The sequence below is a fragment of the Oryx dammah genome, unplaced genomic scaffold (assembly GCF_014754425.2).
Source record: "Oryx dammah isolate SB20612 unplaced genomic scaffold, SCBI_Odam_1.1 HiC_scaffold_8, whole genome shotgun sequence".
Classification (NCBI taxonomy): domain Eukaryota; kingdom Metazoa; phylum Chordata; class Mammalia; order Artiodactyla; family Bovidae; genus Oryx; species Oryx dammah.
In genome coordinates this window covers 49,567,694-49,585,510 of record NW_024070192.1, presented here as the reverse complement: position 1 = coordinate 49,585,510, position 17,817 = coordinate 49,567,694, and the positions used below count along the sequence as shown (strand labels likewise).

At 48.7% G+C, this 17,817-nt stretch overlaps 2 protein-coding genes across 2 annotated transcripts; one reads left to right on the top strand and one right to left on the bottom strand.

The window, feature by feature from the left end:
* Positions 1-11,630, bottom strand: CUNH17orf64 (chromosome unknown C17orf64 homolog). The gene is made up of 6 exons (XM_040244156.1): positions 11,580-11,630; positions 9,289-9,390; positions 8,867-9,042; positions 7,348-7,447; positions 3,266-3,461; positions 1-236 (listed from the first exon to the last, which is right to left on the bottom strand). Exons 1-6 carry the CDS (start codon positions 11,628-11,630, stop codon positions 157-159), a joined length of 705 nt encoding a protein of 234 aa, XP_040100090.1. The 3' UTR covers positions 1-156.
* Positions 11,631-14,011: 2,381 nt separating this feature from the next.
* LOC120866426 (elongation factor 1-alpha 1-like) lies at positions 14,012-15,599 on the top strand. The gene has a single exon (XM_040244155.1). It carries the CDS (start codon positions 14,073-14,075, stop codon positions 15,453-15,455), a length of 1,383 nt encoding a protein of 460 aa, XP_040100089.1. The 5' UTR covers positions 14,012-14,072; the 3' UTR covers positions 15,456-15,599.
* Positions 15,600-17,817: the final 2,218 nt, after the last annotated feature.

The following is a 17,817-nucleotide window of genomic DNA, read 5'->3' as shown; positions in this document are numbered from 1 at the left end:
GATGTTTATTTCCTTGTCCCATTTATGCACAATTAAGACTGAGCATCCTTTTGTTAAAGACCTTCTTTCCCCTCACTGGTCCCTCATATCCGCCTCCCCTCAAGGGCAAGTACTCTAGGATCCAGGGCAAGCTGGTCTCAGCCCCAGCTGGGTCTTCTACGGACGGGTCTCCGGAGTGTCTGGGGCTTCCTTAATCCTCCTTCTCTTAAGTTTCGGCTCTTGAGGAAGCTTAGAACCTGAAAAAGAGGAAGGTCAGAGACAGTGCTGATGACATCACAAATAGAGAATCTCAGCCTGTAACATTTGCCGGCTGTGGTGGGAAGAGCAGCAAAAGCACACCTTGCTTTCAACCTAAGTCCCTTACCCTTTTCTCACAGAAACCCTGTGGGGTAGGGAGATGGAATGACCCCAGTTTACAGCTGAGGGATCGCACGCAGGTGCAGAGTAAGGAAATGGGCTGCTCAAAGTCTAAGCCCGGGGCACAGTCAGGACAGACCTCCGGCTTCTGTGATTCGTCTCCACTCCTGTCTCCATTCACTCCCCGGTTTCCAGTACTTTGCTGCTGGGTTGTTTGCAAACATCATTGCCATCTTTTTACTTAAGAACTGACTCATGAAAAAAATAAAGAACTGATTCATGAACACAGTGCCCAAGGAACACCATGAAGGTCATATTTGGGGGGATGGTGTCAATTTCACTGATCTTTTCTTTTTTAAAAAAGAAATATTTATTTATTGTTGGCTGTGTCGCTTCGTTGAAGCATGTGGGATCTTGGTTGCCCCCTGTGGGTGTGAGAGTTTAGTTGCCCTGAGGCATGTGAAATCTTAGTTTCCCAACCAGGGATCGAACTTGCATCCCCTGCATTGGAAGGTGGATTCTTAACCACTGGACTGCAAGGGGAGCCCCTGCACAGGTCATGTTTAATTTCATGATAGACTCAGTGATTCACCCGGTCGTGGTGGCCCCACCTGGTAGTATGCGTTTTCTCATGTAACACAGTATGAAGAATGGCACCTCGCCTGAAAAGTATGCCAGTCAGAAATGTGTTTAACACAAATCCATGGGGACCCTTGACCTACAATCCTGCTCCGAGAGAAACAAGCTTCAAAGATGCCAAATGGAAGCAACAAGAAAAAAGCAGGAAGTGGAACAGTCTGCAGAACAGTAGCCTGACCTCTTCAACACGTCGGGGTGGAAGAAAAGGGAGACTCAGGTTAAAAGAGACTTAAGAGACATAACCAGGTGAAATGCACAGTTTGGGAAATTAAGTGCAAAAGGTATCTTTGACTACTGGGACAATTTGAAAATGGAGTATTTAATTCAGTGAAGATGTTGACATGGAAGGTTTCTATAATTATCTGAAAAAAGCAAGTTCAAGTCAAAACCACACATATAGCATGGTCTCATTTTGGTTTAATACAGGTGTTTATATACATGAAAAGCATCTGGAAAGTGGTAACTGTGGATGACAATGTGATGTTTATATTTTCTTATTTTTTGTTAATCTGTATTATCTAATTTTCTAGGATATGCTTGTGTTTGTAATCAAATGTTATTTTAAGAATTACAATTTCAGGGGCATCCCTGGTGGCCCAGTGGCTAGAACTGGGCACTCCCAATGGTGGAGGCCAGGGTTCCATTTCTGGTCAGGGAACTAGATTCCTCTTGCAGCCCACAAGCCTCTACAGAGTTCGCATGCTGTAACTAAAGGTCCCGCATGCTGCAACAAAGTCTGAGGGTCCCGAGTGCCGAAACGAAGACCCAAATAAAGAAGTTTTTTTAAAAACACTTAAAAAAAAAAAGAATCAGAGTTTCAAGCCCAACTTAACACGCCATCTGCAGCTTTTCCCTGTTACCTGCCACTCTACCCTCTCTCTCCACCCTTCACCTCCAAGCCCAGCCTGTGTGCTCACTGCCTCACCTCCACACAGAACTCCCTTCCACCTCTTTGTCTCCCCCATCTCTCTCCTTTTTCCTTTCTCTAAAGCCTGTCCCAAACCTACCTCCTTCCAAACCTCCGGATCTACCCTTTGCCCTATGACCTGAGATTGATCATTAGTGAAAGGGGGATGGTCATGCCCAGCTCTTCCGGGTGCTGCAGGGATGGGTGAAATTAAGAGACACGATGCTCCTGGTACAGGGAGATGCTGGCTCCAAAGCCTGAACCACACGTTGCTCATCTGATTCATGGACTGCCTGATCCAAATCATCTTAATGATACTGACTGCCCTTCATTCCATTGTATGTTTCACTTCCTCAATCTAAGCAGTAGGCCCCAGAGCCACGGGCCCCCACAGAGCCCAGGCACAGGTCTGGGTCTGGGGCTCCGGGCCCTCTTCACTGACCCATCCTCACTTCCCTGCTCCCTCTGGTCCAGCTGTGGCCACTGAAAAGGCCCTGAGCGCGGCCCCGGCTGGCCCGGCCTTCAGAGAAACACCCTGGGTCCAGTTTAGGACCACGCTGCGGGGTCCTAGGTTTCCCTGTGTGCCTTCATTTTCTCCCACAGGAGCTAAGCAAGAACAGCTACACGTGGCCCCAGAAGCCAGTTCCAGAAGGGTGAGAGGTAGGAGGTCTAACATCTCTCTGATCCTTAGTGCCCGGAATGGGCCTTCACAGACTCCAGCCTTGCTGGGCCCCCCTCACTGAAGACTCTGTCCTTTAAGCCCACAGCCTCAGTCCAGGGGCCGCGGTCACTGGACTGGCCTGGACTGGCTGGACGGCCTCCTTCCTGAGGGAGTGACCCCTTCCTTCCACCCGCAGCCCACCCAACACCAGGAGGGCACAGCCTGCTGCTCAGCCACTTCCCGAGAGTCCCTGCTGTTGGCCACTAGAAATGGCTCTGCTTCTGATTGTACGGGAGCATGCCTTTGTTTACCTGTTAGCTGGAAAAGGCAGATTTCCAGAGACCTCCAGGGGGAAACTGAGACGGAACAGGAAGGAAACACACCTAAATATGATTATTAGTCCTGCCTGTGGGTGATGGGTGACTTTTCTGTTTTATCCTATCTGGCAAATCCCAGGGAGAGAGGCGCCTGGCAGGCGACAGTCTATGGGGTCAGACACGACTGAGCGTGCACGCACAAACATTTCAGATTTCCTACAGTGAGCCGACCTAAGAGAAGGAGGGAAAAAGAGAAAAGAAAAAGTGGAGAAGGGGAAGGAAAATGGACAAAGAGAAATGCAGGGCAGAAGGGAAGATGGGGCGGCCGGAAGAGGACCAGGTCGGGCGCTCCCAGAGGCAGACGGGCCGCTCCTCCGGGCATACCTTTCCTGTGGGGGTCCCTGGCTCTCAGCTCCTTCAGCAGGCAGGCCGGGTGGCCCGGGGCCTGCAGCTTGGACAGCCTCTCCTTCATGCCACTGAGGTGGCTGCGGAGCCCCCAGGCAGTGCAGAGCTTGGGCAGACTGTCCTCCTGGTCAGCCAGCAAGGAGCTCTCCGGCGCATCCAAGGGGTAGAAGGCCACCTGCAAGGGGACCAGAGTGTTGAGGAGGAGAGAGGGGCCCACCTGCCAGAACCTGAGCCCTGCCCGCGTCAGGAAGCTGCTGCGGCCGGGCTGCGCCTCACGCTTGGGCAGCCAGGATGGAGTGAGGACCACAGATGTTGGGGGGCAGGGGGGGACCATGGGGATCTTGAGGCCAGGCTGCCAACTCTGTCTTCTTGGGTGGTTCTTTCCTTTGCAGTATCTCCTCCCTCTCGTTTTTGAGCATAGTGTCTTACATGTTTGTAATGAAACAATGGGACTTAAAAAAAATATTTGGCTGTGCTAGAGGAAGATCCCCTGAGGGAGGGCATGGCAACCCATTCCAGTATTCCTGCCTGGAGAACCCCATGGATGCTGGAGCCTGACGGGCTGCAGTCCGTGGGGTCGCAAAGAATCAGACACGAACAACTGAAGAAACTAAGCAGGCATGGCTGTGCTGGGTTTTAGTTGTAGCGTGGGATCTTTAGTTGTGGCATGAGAACTCTTAGCTGCTGCATGTGGGATGTAATTCCCTGACCAGGGATTGAACCCGGCTCCCCTGCACTGGGCAGAGTCTTAGCCACTGGACCCCCAGGGAAATCCTGGTGCTTATTTTCTAAAGTCCTTTGCAAAATTAAAATCGAGAGCCTGGAAACATCTTCAGAAAGGTCCTTGGCTGCTGAAACCTAGGAATGACTAAAATGGCAGCTCCTCATATTCTTAAAAGGAATCACTGAATCTATCCCCACATTCATGTTCAGAGAATGAAATAAAGACCCACAGAGAAAGTGAAAGTCACATCCAACTCTTTGTGACCCCATCGACCATACAGTCCGTGGAATTCTCCTGGCCAGAATACTGGTGTGGGTAGCCTTTCTCTTCTCCAGGGGATCTTCCCAACCCAGGGATTGAACCCAGGTCTCCTGCATTGTAGGCAGTTCTTTCCCAGCTGAGCCACAAGGGAAACCCAAGAATACTGGAGTGGGTAGCCTATCCCTTCTCCAGGGGATCTTCCTAACCCAGGAATTGAACTGGCGTCTCCTCCATTAGAGGAGGATTCTTTACCAACTGAGTGATCAGAGGATGCCATTATAGTTGCCCAGCTAGAGCAACGGGCAGGATAAGGTCAGAGCAGGGCTCTCCTTTGAATGAGATTATGTTCTATCCTTCCCATTTGCTGCATGGTCTGGATCAAGTTCCTTCACCTCCCTAGATTAGGCACCCTCCTTTATACACTGTGGACAATAATTCTAATTACCACCTAGGGTTACTTTTGAAGAATGACATGGGGACTTCCCTGGTGGTCCAGTGGCTAAGACTCTGAGCTCCCAGTGCAGGGGGCCCGGGTTCGATCCCTGGTCAGGGAGCTAGATCCCACATGCTACAACTAAGACCCAGAGCAGCCAAATAAATAAATAAAATTTAAAAAAAAAAAAGAAGAATGACATGACATGAAGGAACATAGAGTCTCCTAGTACATAAAAACTATTCCCTGTAATTATCCTTTTGGATAGTGCTTCTCAAAGGGTGCTCTGTGAAATATTCTAACCTCACAAACCGCCTGAAAAGTGGGATCCACTCAGAGTGCAGGAGAGAAATCAATGGATTCTAATGTAACCCAGTGTGAAAAGTTCATTGATAACAAATCTGAAAAGGCTACATACTGTATGATTCCAACTATACCTTCCAATTATACAGTCCAGAAAAGGAAAAACTATGGAGACAGTTAAAAGATCAGTGGTTGCCAAGGGCCTTGAGGGGAGAAGGAGGGGATGAATAGGGAGAGCACTGGGGATTTTTAGGGCAATGAAACTTCCTTTTTCCACTGTAATGATGGATACATGTTACTGTATATTTGTCAAAACCTACAGAATGTACAAAACAAGGAATACACCTTAATGTAAACTATGGACATTATTTATTAACAGTGTACCCATATTGGCTCATCAAAGATATGAATGTACCTCTCCAATACAAGGTGTTAATAATAAGGAAAACAGGAAAGAGTAAGCATGGGAACTCTGTGCTTTACCCCCAGTTATTCTATAAACCTAAAACTGCTTTTTTTAAAAAAGTCTATTTTAAAACATTCATTGAAGGAATTCCCTGATGGTCTAGTGGTTAGGACTCTGCACTTGCTCTGCAGGAAGCATGGATTCAGTCCTGGTCAAGGAACTAAGATCCTGCTGTGTGATGTGGTAAAAAAACGAAAACAAACAGCTTAATAAACAAACATTCACTGATATGGTTTCAGATTCAACATTGCAGTTAAGTAACTGCCACTTGCTGAGTTTTGGTGTCAAAAAAATATTCACCTTTATCCGAAAATGCCAATAAAATACTCCTCTCCTTTCTATTAATAATTATATATATATATATGTGTGTGTGTGTGTGTGTAAGAGGCTGGATTTTCTTATGTACCAAATCATTATATCATAAGAGACTGAGCAAAAGCAGATATGAGAAGCCAACTGTCTTCTATTAAGCCAGACACTAAAGAGATCTGCAAAAATAGAAAGCAATGTCACTCCTCTCACTAAATTTGTTTTGGAAAATACAGTTATCTCTCATAAAAATTATGTTAACATATAATGGGCTCCTTGATTTTAAATGATTAGCAGGTACGTATTTTGAATTTTTTCTTTAGCTTTAATTTCTAGTAGGGCAAATATCAATAGATGTAACCTATACAAACACATTTCCAGTGGTCATGTATGGATGTGAGAGTTGGACTGTGAAGAAGACTGAGCGCCGAAGAATTGATGCTTTTGAACTGTGGTGTTGGAGAAGACTCTTGAGAGTCCCTTGGACTGCAAGGAGATCCAACCAGTCCATTCTGAAGGAGATCAGCCCTGGGATTTCTTTGGAAGGACTGATGCTGAAGCTGAAACTCCAGTACTTTGGCCACCTCATGCGAAGAGTTGACTCATTGGAAAAGACTTTGATGCTGGGAGGGATTGGGGGCAGGAGGAGAAGGGGAGAGGATGAGATGGCTGGATGGATGTGAGTCTAAGTGAACTCCGGGAGTTGGTGAGGGACAGGGAGGCCTGGCATGCTGTGATTCATGGGGTCGCAAAGAGTCAGACATGACTGAGCGACTGAACTGAACTGAACTGATACAAACACATTTTGTGGGGTTATGGGATTCCCTAGTGGCTCAGAGGTAAAGAACATGCATGCCAATGCAGGAGACACAGGTTTGATTCGTGGGTCGGAAAGATCCCCTGGAGAAGGCAATGGCAACCCACTCCAGCATTCCTTCCTGGGAAATCCCATGGACCAAGGAGTCTGTCAGGCTACAGTCCACGGAGTTGCAAAGAGTCAGATGCAACTTAGCAACAAAGCACCACAAAAATTAAGACGGGAGAAGTGATCTGAGACTAAAATGTTTGCGAATCACTGTTTCGGAACAAAGCCTACCCGAGATATTTATCCTCTGGCCTTTGCTATGGTCTCCATAGCCTCCCCCAAGCTGGCTATGCCTCTCTGCCTGGCCTGGGTCGTCCCCACCTACGGCTCCTCAGGAACATCCCTGCTCCTGCTCAGGGTGTGGTGGTGGAAGGTGAAGCTGTCTCTGGCCTCATGAGCCCACTTTGTGCCCACCGGAGGCAGTGGAGTTTTCCTCAGGCAATGAGCATGGGAAGGAATAAAGAGTACTTGTTCCATCAGAGGGCTCTTCAGGAAATTTCCTGCCAGTCCAGTGTTGAGGATTCCGCACTTTCACCCCTGGGGGCCCAGATTCCATCCCTGGTCGGGTAACTAAGATCCCTCATGCCACATGCTGTGGCCAAAAAAAAAAAAAAAAAAGCACAGCCCTTCAGGCTCAGACCTCCCCCTACAATTCAGGAACGCGCCACCCAGCCCTCTGCCGGCCAGGGAGGAGCCTCACCAGGAACTTGGCGGTCTGGTTGTTCTTGGTATACTTGTAGAGTTTGCGAAGCTGCTTCGCCTCCAGCTCTGAGAAGAGGGAGACAAACCGCCAGAGCATCCTGAAAGGGAGGGGAAACGAGGCTGAGGGGGCGGGGCCGAGGCCGAAGGAGGAGGGACCAAGGCTGAGAGGGCAGGAGCCCAGCCCCTCTCGCTCCCGCACGTGCCTTAGGGCCAGGACCACCCGGGGAGATATGGACCACCCCTGCCCCCTGAATTTTTGGTTGGGCGCATGGAGGGCAGGATTCTCCAGGCCTTGAATCCCCTGTATTTGGTGATGAGCCCCACGGCACACAGCAGTTATTCTTTCAGAGTTCTTTCCCCGACTCCTCCCACCCCGATTCCAAATACGGAAAGGAGTACGTCAAGCCTGTATATTGTCACCCTGCTTATTTAACTTCTATGTAGAGTACATCATTAGAAACGCTGGGCGGGAGGAAGCACAAGCTGGAATCAAGATTGCCTGGAGAAATATCAATAACCTCAGATATGCAGATGACACCACCCTTATGGCAGAAAGCCAAGAACTAAAGAGCTTCTTGATGAAAGTGAAAGAGGAGAGTGAAAAAGTTGGCTTAAAGCTCAACATTCAGAAAATTAAGATCTTGGCATCCAGTCCCATCCTTTCATGGCAAATAGATGGGAAAACAGTGGAAACAGTGTCAGACTTTATTTTGGGGGGCTCCAAAATCACTGTGGATGATGACTGCAGCCATGAAATTAAAAGACGCTTTCTCTTTGGAAGAAAAGTTATGACCAACCTAGATAGCATATTCAAAAGCAGAGACATTACTTTGCCAACAAAGGTCCATCTAGTCAAGGCTATGGTTTTTCCAGTAGTCATGTATGGATAGGACAATTGGACCATAAAGAAAGCTGAGTGCTGAAGAATTGATGCTTTTGAACTGCTGTGTTGGAGAAGATTCTTGAGAGTCCGTTGGACTGCAAGGAGATCCAACCAGTCCATTTTAAAGGAGATCAGTCCTGAATGTTTATTGGAAGGACTGATGCTGAAGCTGAAACTCCAATACTTTGGCCACGTGATGCAAAGAGCTGACTCCTTTGAAAAGACCCTGATGCTCGGAGGGATTGAAGGCAGGAGGAGAAGGGGATGACAGAGGATGAGATGGTTGGATGGCATCACCGACTCAATGTACATGAGTTTGACTAAACTCCAGGTGTTGGTGATGGACAGGGAGGCCTGGCGTGCAGCAGTCCATGGGGTCACAAAGAGACCACTGAGCAACCGAACTGAACTGAACTCCTATCCCGGGGTGAGGAGTCCTTTATCCACTCAGTGCTGCCCTGAGTCACTAGAGGGTGCTGTTCTCCCCACCCCTCTTCAGCACACTCACTCCAGGATCCTGACCCTTCCATACTAAGGTGAAGGACTTAGGAGATTTGCACTAAGGAGTGACCTCGATTCTGGAGGGAGTGGCCCAGGAGAGAGGGTCGTGGTCTGGGTAGGGAGGCTGTCCTACTTCTTCCAGTGCTTGATTTCCCAGGCTCGGCAGTAGTGCTGCAGAAAGGTGTTGATGTGGTCCCCTAGGATCACCAGGCTCTGCTTCATGTACTTCAGTTTTTTCTTCTGGGGAAGGTCATTTGGCAGGTGCAGCTTTCGCAGGAACTTCTTCAGTGGCCTTAGATATTCTTTACACTGAGGAGGCAACAGGGGAAGTGAGGGGCCATAGGAGAAAGAAGAGACAGTTGGACAGCCCCACATAGCCAGCAGGTGGCCCAGCTGCAGCCCTTCCGACCCATTGTTATGAGAGAAGGCCACTTCCTTCCCAGGAGGGTATCCAGTGGGGCCATGAACTATGGATCCGAGGCCTGCCAGCTTCTGACCCAGGTCTCCTGACCTGTGGGGAACAGGGTACAGGCCCCAGGCTGGCCCCTTACTCACAATTTTGAAGGTGTCCTGGTCGAGGCCCTTGGCATGGCGCACAAGGGAGTCTTTGGCTGGGGCGGTACTGGAGCTCCTCTCTAAGCTGAGTGCGTTCGTCCCCTGGAGGAGGCAGGGGCAGCATTCAGCTGGGGCCTAGGGCTACTGCTCCTGAGAGGCAGAGCTGGGCAAGCACTGATCCAGACCCCAGCCAAAGCCCTTCTCCATTTTCCCAGTGACCTCCTCTTTGACCCAGCTCTCAGGCCAGTGAGCCCTGGGCAAAGGAAACCCATCTCTGAGAATCCCTGCTTAGAAAACCAAGAACACCTAATCCATTTCTTTTATAATATTATAGCTCTGTATACTAACTAACTTTGCAAAGTACTTGACAAACATTAACTCTTTTTTTTGGGTCATAAAGAAAGCTGAGCACCAAAGAATTGCTGCTTTTGAACTGTGGTGCTGGAGAAGACTCTTGAGAGAGTCTCTTGGACTGCAAGGATATCCAACCAGTCCATCCTAAAGGAGATCAGTCCTGAATACTCATTAGAAGGACTCATGCTGAAGCTGGGCACCAGATGGGAAAAAGTTAGCTGGGCACTCATGCTAACTTTGGCCACCTGATGGGAAAAACTGACTCATTGGAAAAGACCCTGATGCTGGGAAAGATTGAAGGCAGGAGGAGAAGGGGACGACAGAGGATGAGATGGTTGGATGGCATCACCGACTCAATGGACATGGATTTGGGTGGACTCCGGCAGTTGGTGATGGACAGGGAAGCCTGGTGTGCTGCAGTGCTTGGGGTCGCAAAGAGTTGGACACAACTTAGCAACTGAACTGAACTCTTTCTGTGTATGGTTAACTTCTTTTTTTTTTTTGAGGAGAAGACTGCACTGGGTCTTCACTGTGGCTTGTGGGCTTTATCTCTAGTTGCAGAGCTTGCTCTCTAGTTGCCGTGAGCATGCTTAGTTACTTCACAGCATATGCAATCTTAGTTCCCAAACCAGAGATGGAACCTGGGTCCCCTGCATTGGAGGGTGGATTCTATTTTAAAAAAATTTTTTTATTTATTTACTTTTTGACCATAGTAGGTCTTCATTCTGCATGTGGGCTTTGTTTAGTTGTGGCAAGCAGGAGCCACTCTTTGTTGTGGTATGAAGGCTTCTCTTTGCAATGGCTTCCCTTGAGGAGCATGGCTCTAGGGCTTGCAGGCTTCATAGGCTCAGGGGCTTAGTTGCTCTGAGGCAGGTGGGATATTCTTGGACCAAGGATGGAACCTATGTCCCCTGATTTGCAAGGAGGATTCTTAACCACTGGACCATCAAGGAAGTACCAACATTAACTCATTTTATTCTCCCACAGATTTTGTAAGGCTAGAACTCTTTATTTTTGGTTACAGATGAGCGGAGGGTACCCGAGATGCTTAAGTAACTCCTTGGGGGAAATGATCATCATTCATTTACTCGCTCATTCAGCAAACACTTATTGAGTTCCTAAGTCCCAGGCCCACTTCTTTGTATCCCTAATTTTTAGCTTCTTGCCAGACTAAGAGGCACTCAGGAAAGTGGGTGACAGTAATGGTGATGATGAGAAGGATCTTTCTGGCAGCAAGCTGGAGCAAAAGAAGTTGAAAATGAATCACAATGAGGTGACTTCAGAATAACACTTGAAGTCAGAGCACAGGATTAGATTGACATGAGATTTACACCTGCCTTTTAAAAAGCCTCCCAGAAAAGGGAGAGTAGCGACTTCCCTGGTGGCGTAGTGGTTAAGACTGCAAGTTTCCACTGCAGGGGACACAGGTTCAATCCTTGGTCAAAGAACTAAGATCCTGCGTGCCTCACGGGGGAGCCGAAACAAGTCCTGCCTGTGTTCAGGGGACACAGGGAAGTCCCAGGGAAAGGGAGGGAGAAAGATGCAGAGAGAACAGGACACAGGCTCCGCCAGACTCCAGAGAGAGGGAACTCTGGCAGGTCAACTGGATAAACACTCCATACAAACCAGACAGACCATGACCCGTGTACACACACACACACACACATACACACACACACACACACCAGCCTGTGAGTGTTCATAACTGACAATCGTCTTGCCAGGAATCTCCCCCATCATCTTGCCAGGTATCTGTGTTCTGGATAAACATCTGTCTGGATGAGTTAACCTTCTCTTGTTCTTTCAGTCCCTTACTGGTGAACCTCACCATTTTCCCCGCCGTCTTCTTCCTTGACACTCATCTTCTCTGCCTTCCCAAGCCAGCCCCTGCAGGGTCCTCCTTTCCCTCCCCCCTCACACCCCTAGGCCCATTTCACCTGCTCTAGGGGCTCCTCCCTTTCGTCCGCCTGCCCATCAGAGGCTTCCATCTCAACAGGAGCGCTGATGGGCTCCACAGCGGCACTCCCCGGGTCCCTCAGGCTTCCCACCTCCTGCTTCTGGGCCCCGAGTGACTCAGGGAGTGGCACTCGGAACTCGGGGCAAAACCATGGCAACGGCCAACACAGAGCCCAGCGCCCCTCCCCCACGCGGCCCGGGTTCCTCCGGGCGCCCCGGAGCCCGTCCTGCAAGCCAGCAGCTCGGGCCAGGCACACCCCAGACTTCGTCCGGGGCTCACAGCTGCCCAGGAGGGGCGGGCACGCCTTCTCCCAAGAGCACTGTCGGGTGCTGTCGATTTTGAACTTGGGTAAAGCTTTAGGAATAATTCTCCTGCCTGCGTACCATTCAAGCCCCCTCGGTTACAGAGTGGGCTCGCCTGTGGGCTCCCCCCTCCCCGAGAGGAGAGCGAGAAGAGGTTTCGTAGCAGTCATTTTCAGACCGGGGAGTGGGGTAGAGGATGCAGGGAGAACGTAGCATCGTTAAGCTCTCCCGGGATGCATCTTCTCTTCCATCGTCCGTAGCCTCCAGGAGGGAAGGAACCCACTGTGTTGGGTTGTGGGTGGATGGTGGTGGTGTTTTTAGGGAGTATAGTTGAATACTAGCCACCCTTGTACCTCTTCCCCGGGGTAGGTCCCAGGGGTGGTGGTGGTTTAGTCTCTCAGTCGTGTCTGATACTTGTGACCTCACGGACTGTTGCCCAACAGGTTCCTTGTCCATGGGATTCTCCAGGCAAGAATACTGGAGTGGGTTGCCATTTCCTTCTGCAAGGGATCTTCCTGACCCAGGGATCGAACCCAGGTCTCGTACGTCTCCTGCACTGCAGCTGGATTCTTTACCGACCGTGCCACGAGGGATCACGGCTGGGAAGCCCCGGGTCTCAGTCGTGATCCCATTTTCTGGAACCACCAGCCGAGAAGCACAGAATTCCCGTTATTTGCCTTGGGTCGGCCGCCACGAGGGGCGGCGCCGAGGTTCGGGTAGGAGTCCGGCCGGCCTGGCTTTTCCCTCCTGCGTCGCCCTCGGGGGAAGCCAGGCCGCAGGCGTAGAGGGGGCTGGCGGCGTCCGCGCGTCTCCCCAGCCGGCTTGTCCTGGAGGCGCTCCGGGGCGCGGGGCCACGCCGCCCGCTCGTCCCTAACGCGGCCCCTTGCATCCCCCATCAGCTCGCCGGGCGGGTCAGGGCGGTGGTAAGACCTTGCCGCCCCGGTCCCCTCACCTAACCAGCATCTTCTTCTTTGGGTCGCTGGACACCCTCTCCTGGCCGGTCCCTTCCTGTTTTCTGGGCCCGGGTCCCGTTTTCTCCACCCGTTCGGTCCTCTCTCTCCCCCGCCTTCGACGGCAGGGGTCAGCGTGCAGCCTGCCGACACTTGCTGCCGCTCGGTCTTCCCAGGCCTCTCTATCGCCATCTGGCGGCGGTACCTGCGACTGACAGGAATATTTAACAACGTTGTAGGCTTCCGGGGTGGCTCAGATGGTCAAGAATCCGCCTGCAATGAGGGAGTCCCAGGCTCGATCCCTGGGTCGGGAAGATCCCCTGGAGAAGGGAAATGGCAACCCACTCTAATATTCTTTGCCTGGAGCATCCCATAGACAGAGGAGCCTGGTGGGCCACAGTCCATGGGGTTGCAAAGAGTCGGACGCAACTGAGCGACTGCACTTTGACTTTCCTAGAGGACAAGGTAGGTTTGTTTCCAAACTGGAAAGTGTGCTCTCTGAACCTTAATTCAAGATTATCTTTCGGCTGTTTTAAGAAGGGTGATTATATTGGCAAGAGTGAGAGGAGAGGAACTCTTTGGCACACTTCTATTGGGAGTGGTAATTAGTTTTTTAAAAAATGTATTACAAATTTTTAAATAGGCATTTGCTTTGACCCATAAGTTCTGAAAGTGTAGGCGATCGGCCATGTCTGACTCTTTGAGACTCCATGGACTGTACCCTGCCAGGCTCCTCTGTCCATGGAATTCTCTCCAGGCAAGAATATTGGAGTGGATTGTCATTTCCTTCTCCAGGAGATCTTCCCAACCCAGGGGTCAAGCCTGTGTCTCTCCCATTGCAGGCAGATTCTTTCCCATATCTACTTAGAGGAATTAGCTCTATGGAGAAAAGATGTAGGAGAAGGAAGTGGCAACCCACTCCAGTATTCTTGCCTAGAGAATCCTGTGGACAGAGGAGCCTGGAGGGCTGCTGTCCATAGGGTCACACAGAGTCAGACATGACTGAAGCGACTTAGCAGCAGCAGCAGAGATGTAAATGAGGAAAGTTACAGTGGTAACAGTTTGGAAACAGCTGTCATGGATAGGAAAGGGTAAATAAACTGTGGCACATCTATACTTTAAAAAATACTACTCTAATATTAAAGTTAAAGTTACTTTTTCGCAACGGGTTTGCCGCCAGGACACAGGTGTCGTGAAAACCACCGTTAGACCTAAGCCAAAATGGGAAAGGAGAAGACCCACATCAACATCGTTGTCATTGGGCACGTAGATTCAGGGAAGTCTACCATGACTGGCCATCTGATCTATAAATGTGGCGAGATCGACAAGAGAACAATTGAAAAGTTCGAGAAGGAGGCTGCCGAGATGGGAAAGGGCTCCTTCAAATATGCCTGGGACAAACTGAAAGCTGAACGTGAGCGTGGTATCACCATTGATATCTCCCTGTGGAAATTTGAGACCAGCAAGTACTATGTTACCATCATTGATGCCCCAGGACACAGAGACTTCATCAAAAACATGATTACAGGCACATCCCAGGCTGACTGTGCTGTCCTGATTGTTGCTGCTGGTGTTGGTGAATTTGAAGCCGGTATCGCCAAGAACGGGCAGACCCGTGAGCATGCCCTTCTGGCTTATACCCTGGGTGTGAAACAACTAATTGTTGGTGTTAACAAAATGGATTCCACTGAGCCACCTTATAGCCAGAAGAGATACGAGGAAATTGTTAAGGAAGTCAGCACCTACATTAAGACAATTGGCTACAACCCCGACACAGTAGCATTTGTGCCAATTTCTGGCTGGAATGGTGACAACATGCTGGAGCCAAGTGCTAATATGCCATGGTTCAAGGGATGGAAAGTCACCCGTAAGGATGGCAATGCCAGTGGAACCACCCTGCTTGAAGCTCTGGATTGCATCCTGCCACCAACTCGCCCAACTGACAAACCCTTGCGTTTGCCTCTCCAGGATGTCTATAAAATTGGTGGTATTGGTACTGTCCCTGTGGGTTGTGTGGAGACTGGTGTTCTCAAACCTGGCATGGTGGTCACCTTTGCTCCAGTCAATGTAACAACTGAGGTGAGGTCTGTAGAAATGCACCATGAAGCATTGAGTGAAGCCCTTCCTGGGGACAGTGTGGGCTTCAATGTCAAGAACGTGTCTGTCAAAGATGTCCATCGTGGCAATGTGGCTGGTGACCGCAAAAATGATCCACCCATGGAAGCTGCTGGCTTCACAGCTCAGGTGATTGTTTTGAACCATCCGGGCCAAATCAGTGCTGGATATGCACCTGTGCTGGATTGTCACACAGCTCACATTGCTTGCAAGTTTGCTGAGCTGAAGGAAAAGATTGATCGTCGTTCTGGGAAACAGCTAGAAGATGGCCCTAAGTTCTTGAAATCTGGTGACGCTGCCATCGTTGATATGGTTCCTGGCAAGCCTATGTGTGTCGAGAGCTTCTCTGATTATCCTCCCCTGGGCCGTTTTGCTGTGCGTGACATGAGACAGACCGTCGCTGTGGGTGTCATCAAAGCAGTGGACAAGAAGGCAGCTGGAGCTGGCAAGGTCACCAAGTCTGCCCAGAAAGCTCAGAAGGCTAAATGAATATTATCCCCAATACCTGCCACCCCAGTCTTAATCAGTGGTGGAAGAACGGTCTCAGAACTGTTTGTCTCAATTGGCCATTTAAGTTTAATAGTAAAAGACTGGTTAATGATAACAATGCATCGTAAAACCTTCAGAAGGAAAGGAGAATGTTTTCGTGGACCATATGTTTTGTGTGTGGCAGTTTAAGTTATTAGTTTTTAAAATCAGTACTTTTTAATGAAAACAACTTGACCAAAAATCTGTCACAGAATTTGAGACCCATTTAAAAAAGTTTAATGAGAAAAAAAAATAAAATAAAATAAAAAAAAATAAAGTTAAAGTCAATGTAAAAAATACTTCACTACTAAAATAGTACTGATTATTAAAATACATGTCTGATTCTGCGACCCCATGGACTATAGCCCGCCAGCCTCCTCTGTCCATGGAATTCTCCAGGCAAAAATACTGGAATGGGTTGCGATCTTCTCCAGGGGATCTTCCCCACCCAGGGATCCAATGCGAGTCTCCTGCATTGCTGGCAGATTCTTGGCCATGTGAGCTGCGAAGGAAGCCCGGCTATTAAGATAAGACTGACTTTCACTATACAAATTAAATTTATATGAATAATTTAGATTAAGTATGAATTGAATTTTTAAATTACTACTCTATATTTAATGACGATGAAAACAAACTAAAACACCATGTATGGTATGATCCCATTTATTTTAAAATTTATTTTATTGGTGTATGTATTTACAATGTTGTGCTGATTTTTACTGTACAATAAAGTGATCAGTTATACATAGATATACATTCTTTCTCTTATTCTTTTCTCTTATGGTTTATCACAGGATATGGATGATAGCTCCCTATTTACCATGCTCTGTGTAATAGCTTGCATCTATTAATCCCAAACCCCTAGGCCACCCTTCCCCCACAGCCTCTCTCTGATGGCAGCAAGTCTGTTCTGTCTGTGAGCCTTTTTCTGTTTCGTAGATAAGTTCATTTGTGTCATATTTTATAATTAAAATTTTTTATTGTATCTATTTTTAGCTTAGTTTTTTCTTTTTTTGGCTGTGCTGAACCTTTGTTGTCGCACAGGCTTCTCTCTAGTTGCGGAGAGTGGGGCTTCTCTCTAGTTGCTGTACCCGGGCTTCTCATTTTGGTGGCTTTTCCTGTTTTAGAGCATGGGCTCTAGGGTGCTCAGGCTTCAAGAGCAGCAGCACGTGAGCTCAGTATTTCCGGCTCGCAGGCTCTAGAACACAGACTCGATAGCTGTGGCACCCGGGCTTAATGGCTCCGTGGCATGTGGGATCTTCCCAGACCCGGGACCGAACCCATGTCTCCTGCACTGGCAGGTGGATTCTTTACTTGAGCACCAGCGAAGCCCCTGTGCCGTATTTTAGATTCCACGTATAAGCAATATTCTATGGCATTTGTCTTACTGTTTCTGGCTTACTTCGCTTAGGATGATACTCTCTAGGTCCATCCATATTGCTGCAAATGGCGTTCTTCCCTTTTCATGGCTGAGTAGTATTCCATTGTGTAAGTATGTGGCACAGCTTCTTTAACCACTCACCTGCCAACTGACATTTGGGTTGGTCCATGCCTTGGCTTTCTGAATTCTGCGGCTATAAACGTAAGGGTGCATGTGTCTTTTTGAATTATGGTTTTTGTTTGGTATACGCCCAGCAGTCGGACTGCTGAAACATGTGGCTACTCTATTTTTAGTGTTTGAGGACCTCCATACTGTTTTCCATTTCCACCAATTTACATCCCCACCAATGCTCAAAATTCTCCAAGCCAGGCTTCAGCAATACGTGAACCGCGAACTCCCTGATGTTCAACCTGGTTTTAGAAAAGGCAGAGGAACCAGAGATCAAACTGCCAACATCCGCTGGATCATGGAAAAAGCAAGAGAGTTCCAGAAAAACATCTATTTCTGCTTTATTGACTATGCCAAAGCCTTTGACTGTGTGGATCACAATAAACTGAGGAAAATTCTGAAAGAGATGGGAATACCAGACCACCTAACCTGTCTCGAGAAATCTGTATGCAGGTCAGGAAGCAACAGTTCGAACTGGACATGGAACAACAGACTGGTTCCGAATAGGAAAAGGAGTACGTCAAGGCTGTATATTGTCATCCTGCTTATTTAACTTCTATGCAAAGTACATCATGAGAAACGCTGGACTGGAAGAAACACAAGCTGGAATCAAGGTTGCCGGGAGAAATATCAATAACCTCAGATATGCAGATGACACCACCCTTATGGCAGAAAGTGAAGAGGAGCTAAAAAGCCTCTTGATGAAAGTGAACGAGGAGAGCGAAAAAGTTGGCTTAAAGCTCAACATTCAGAAAACGAAGATCATGGCATCTG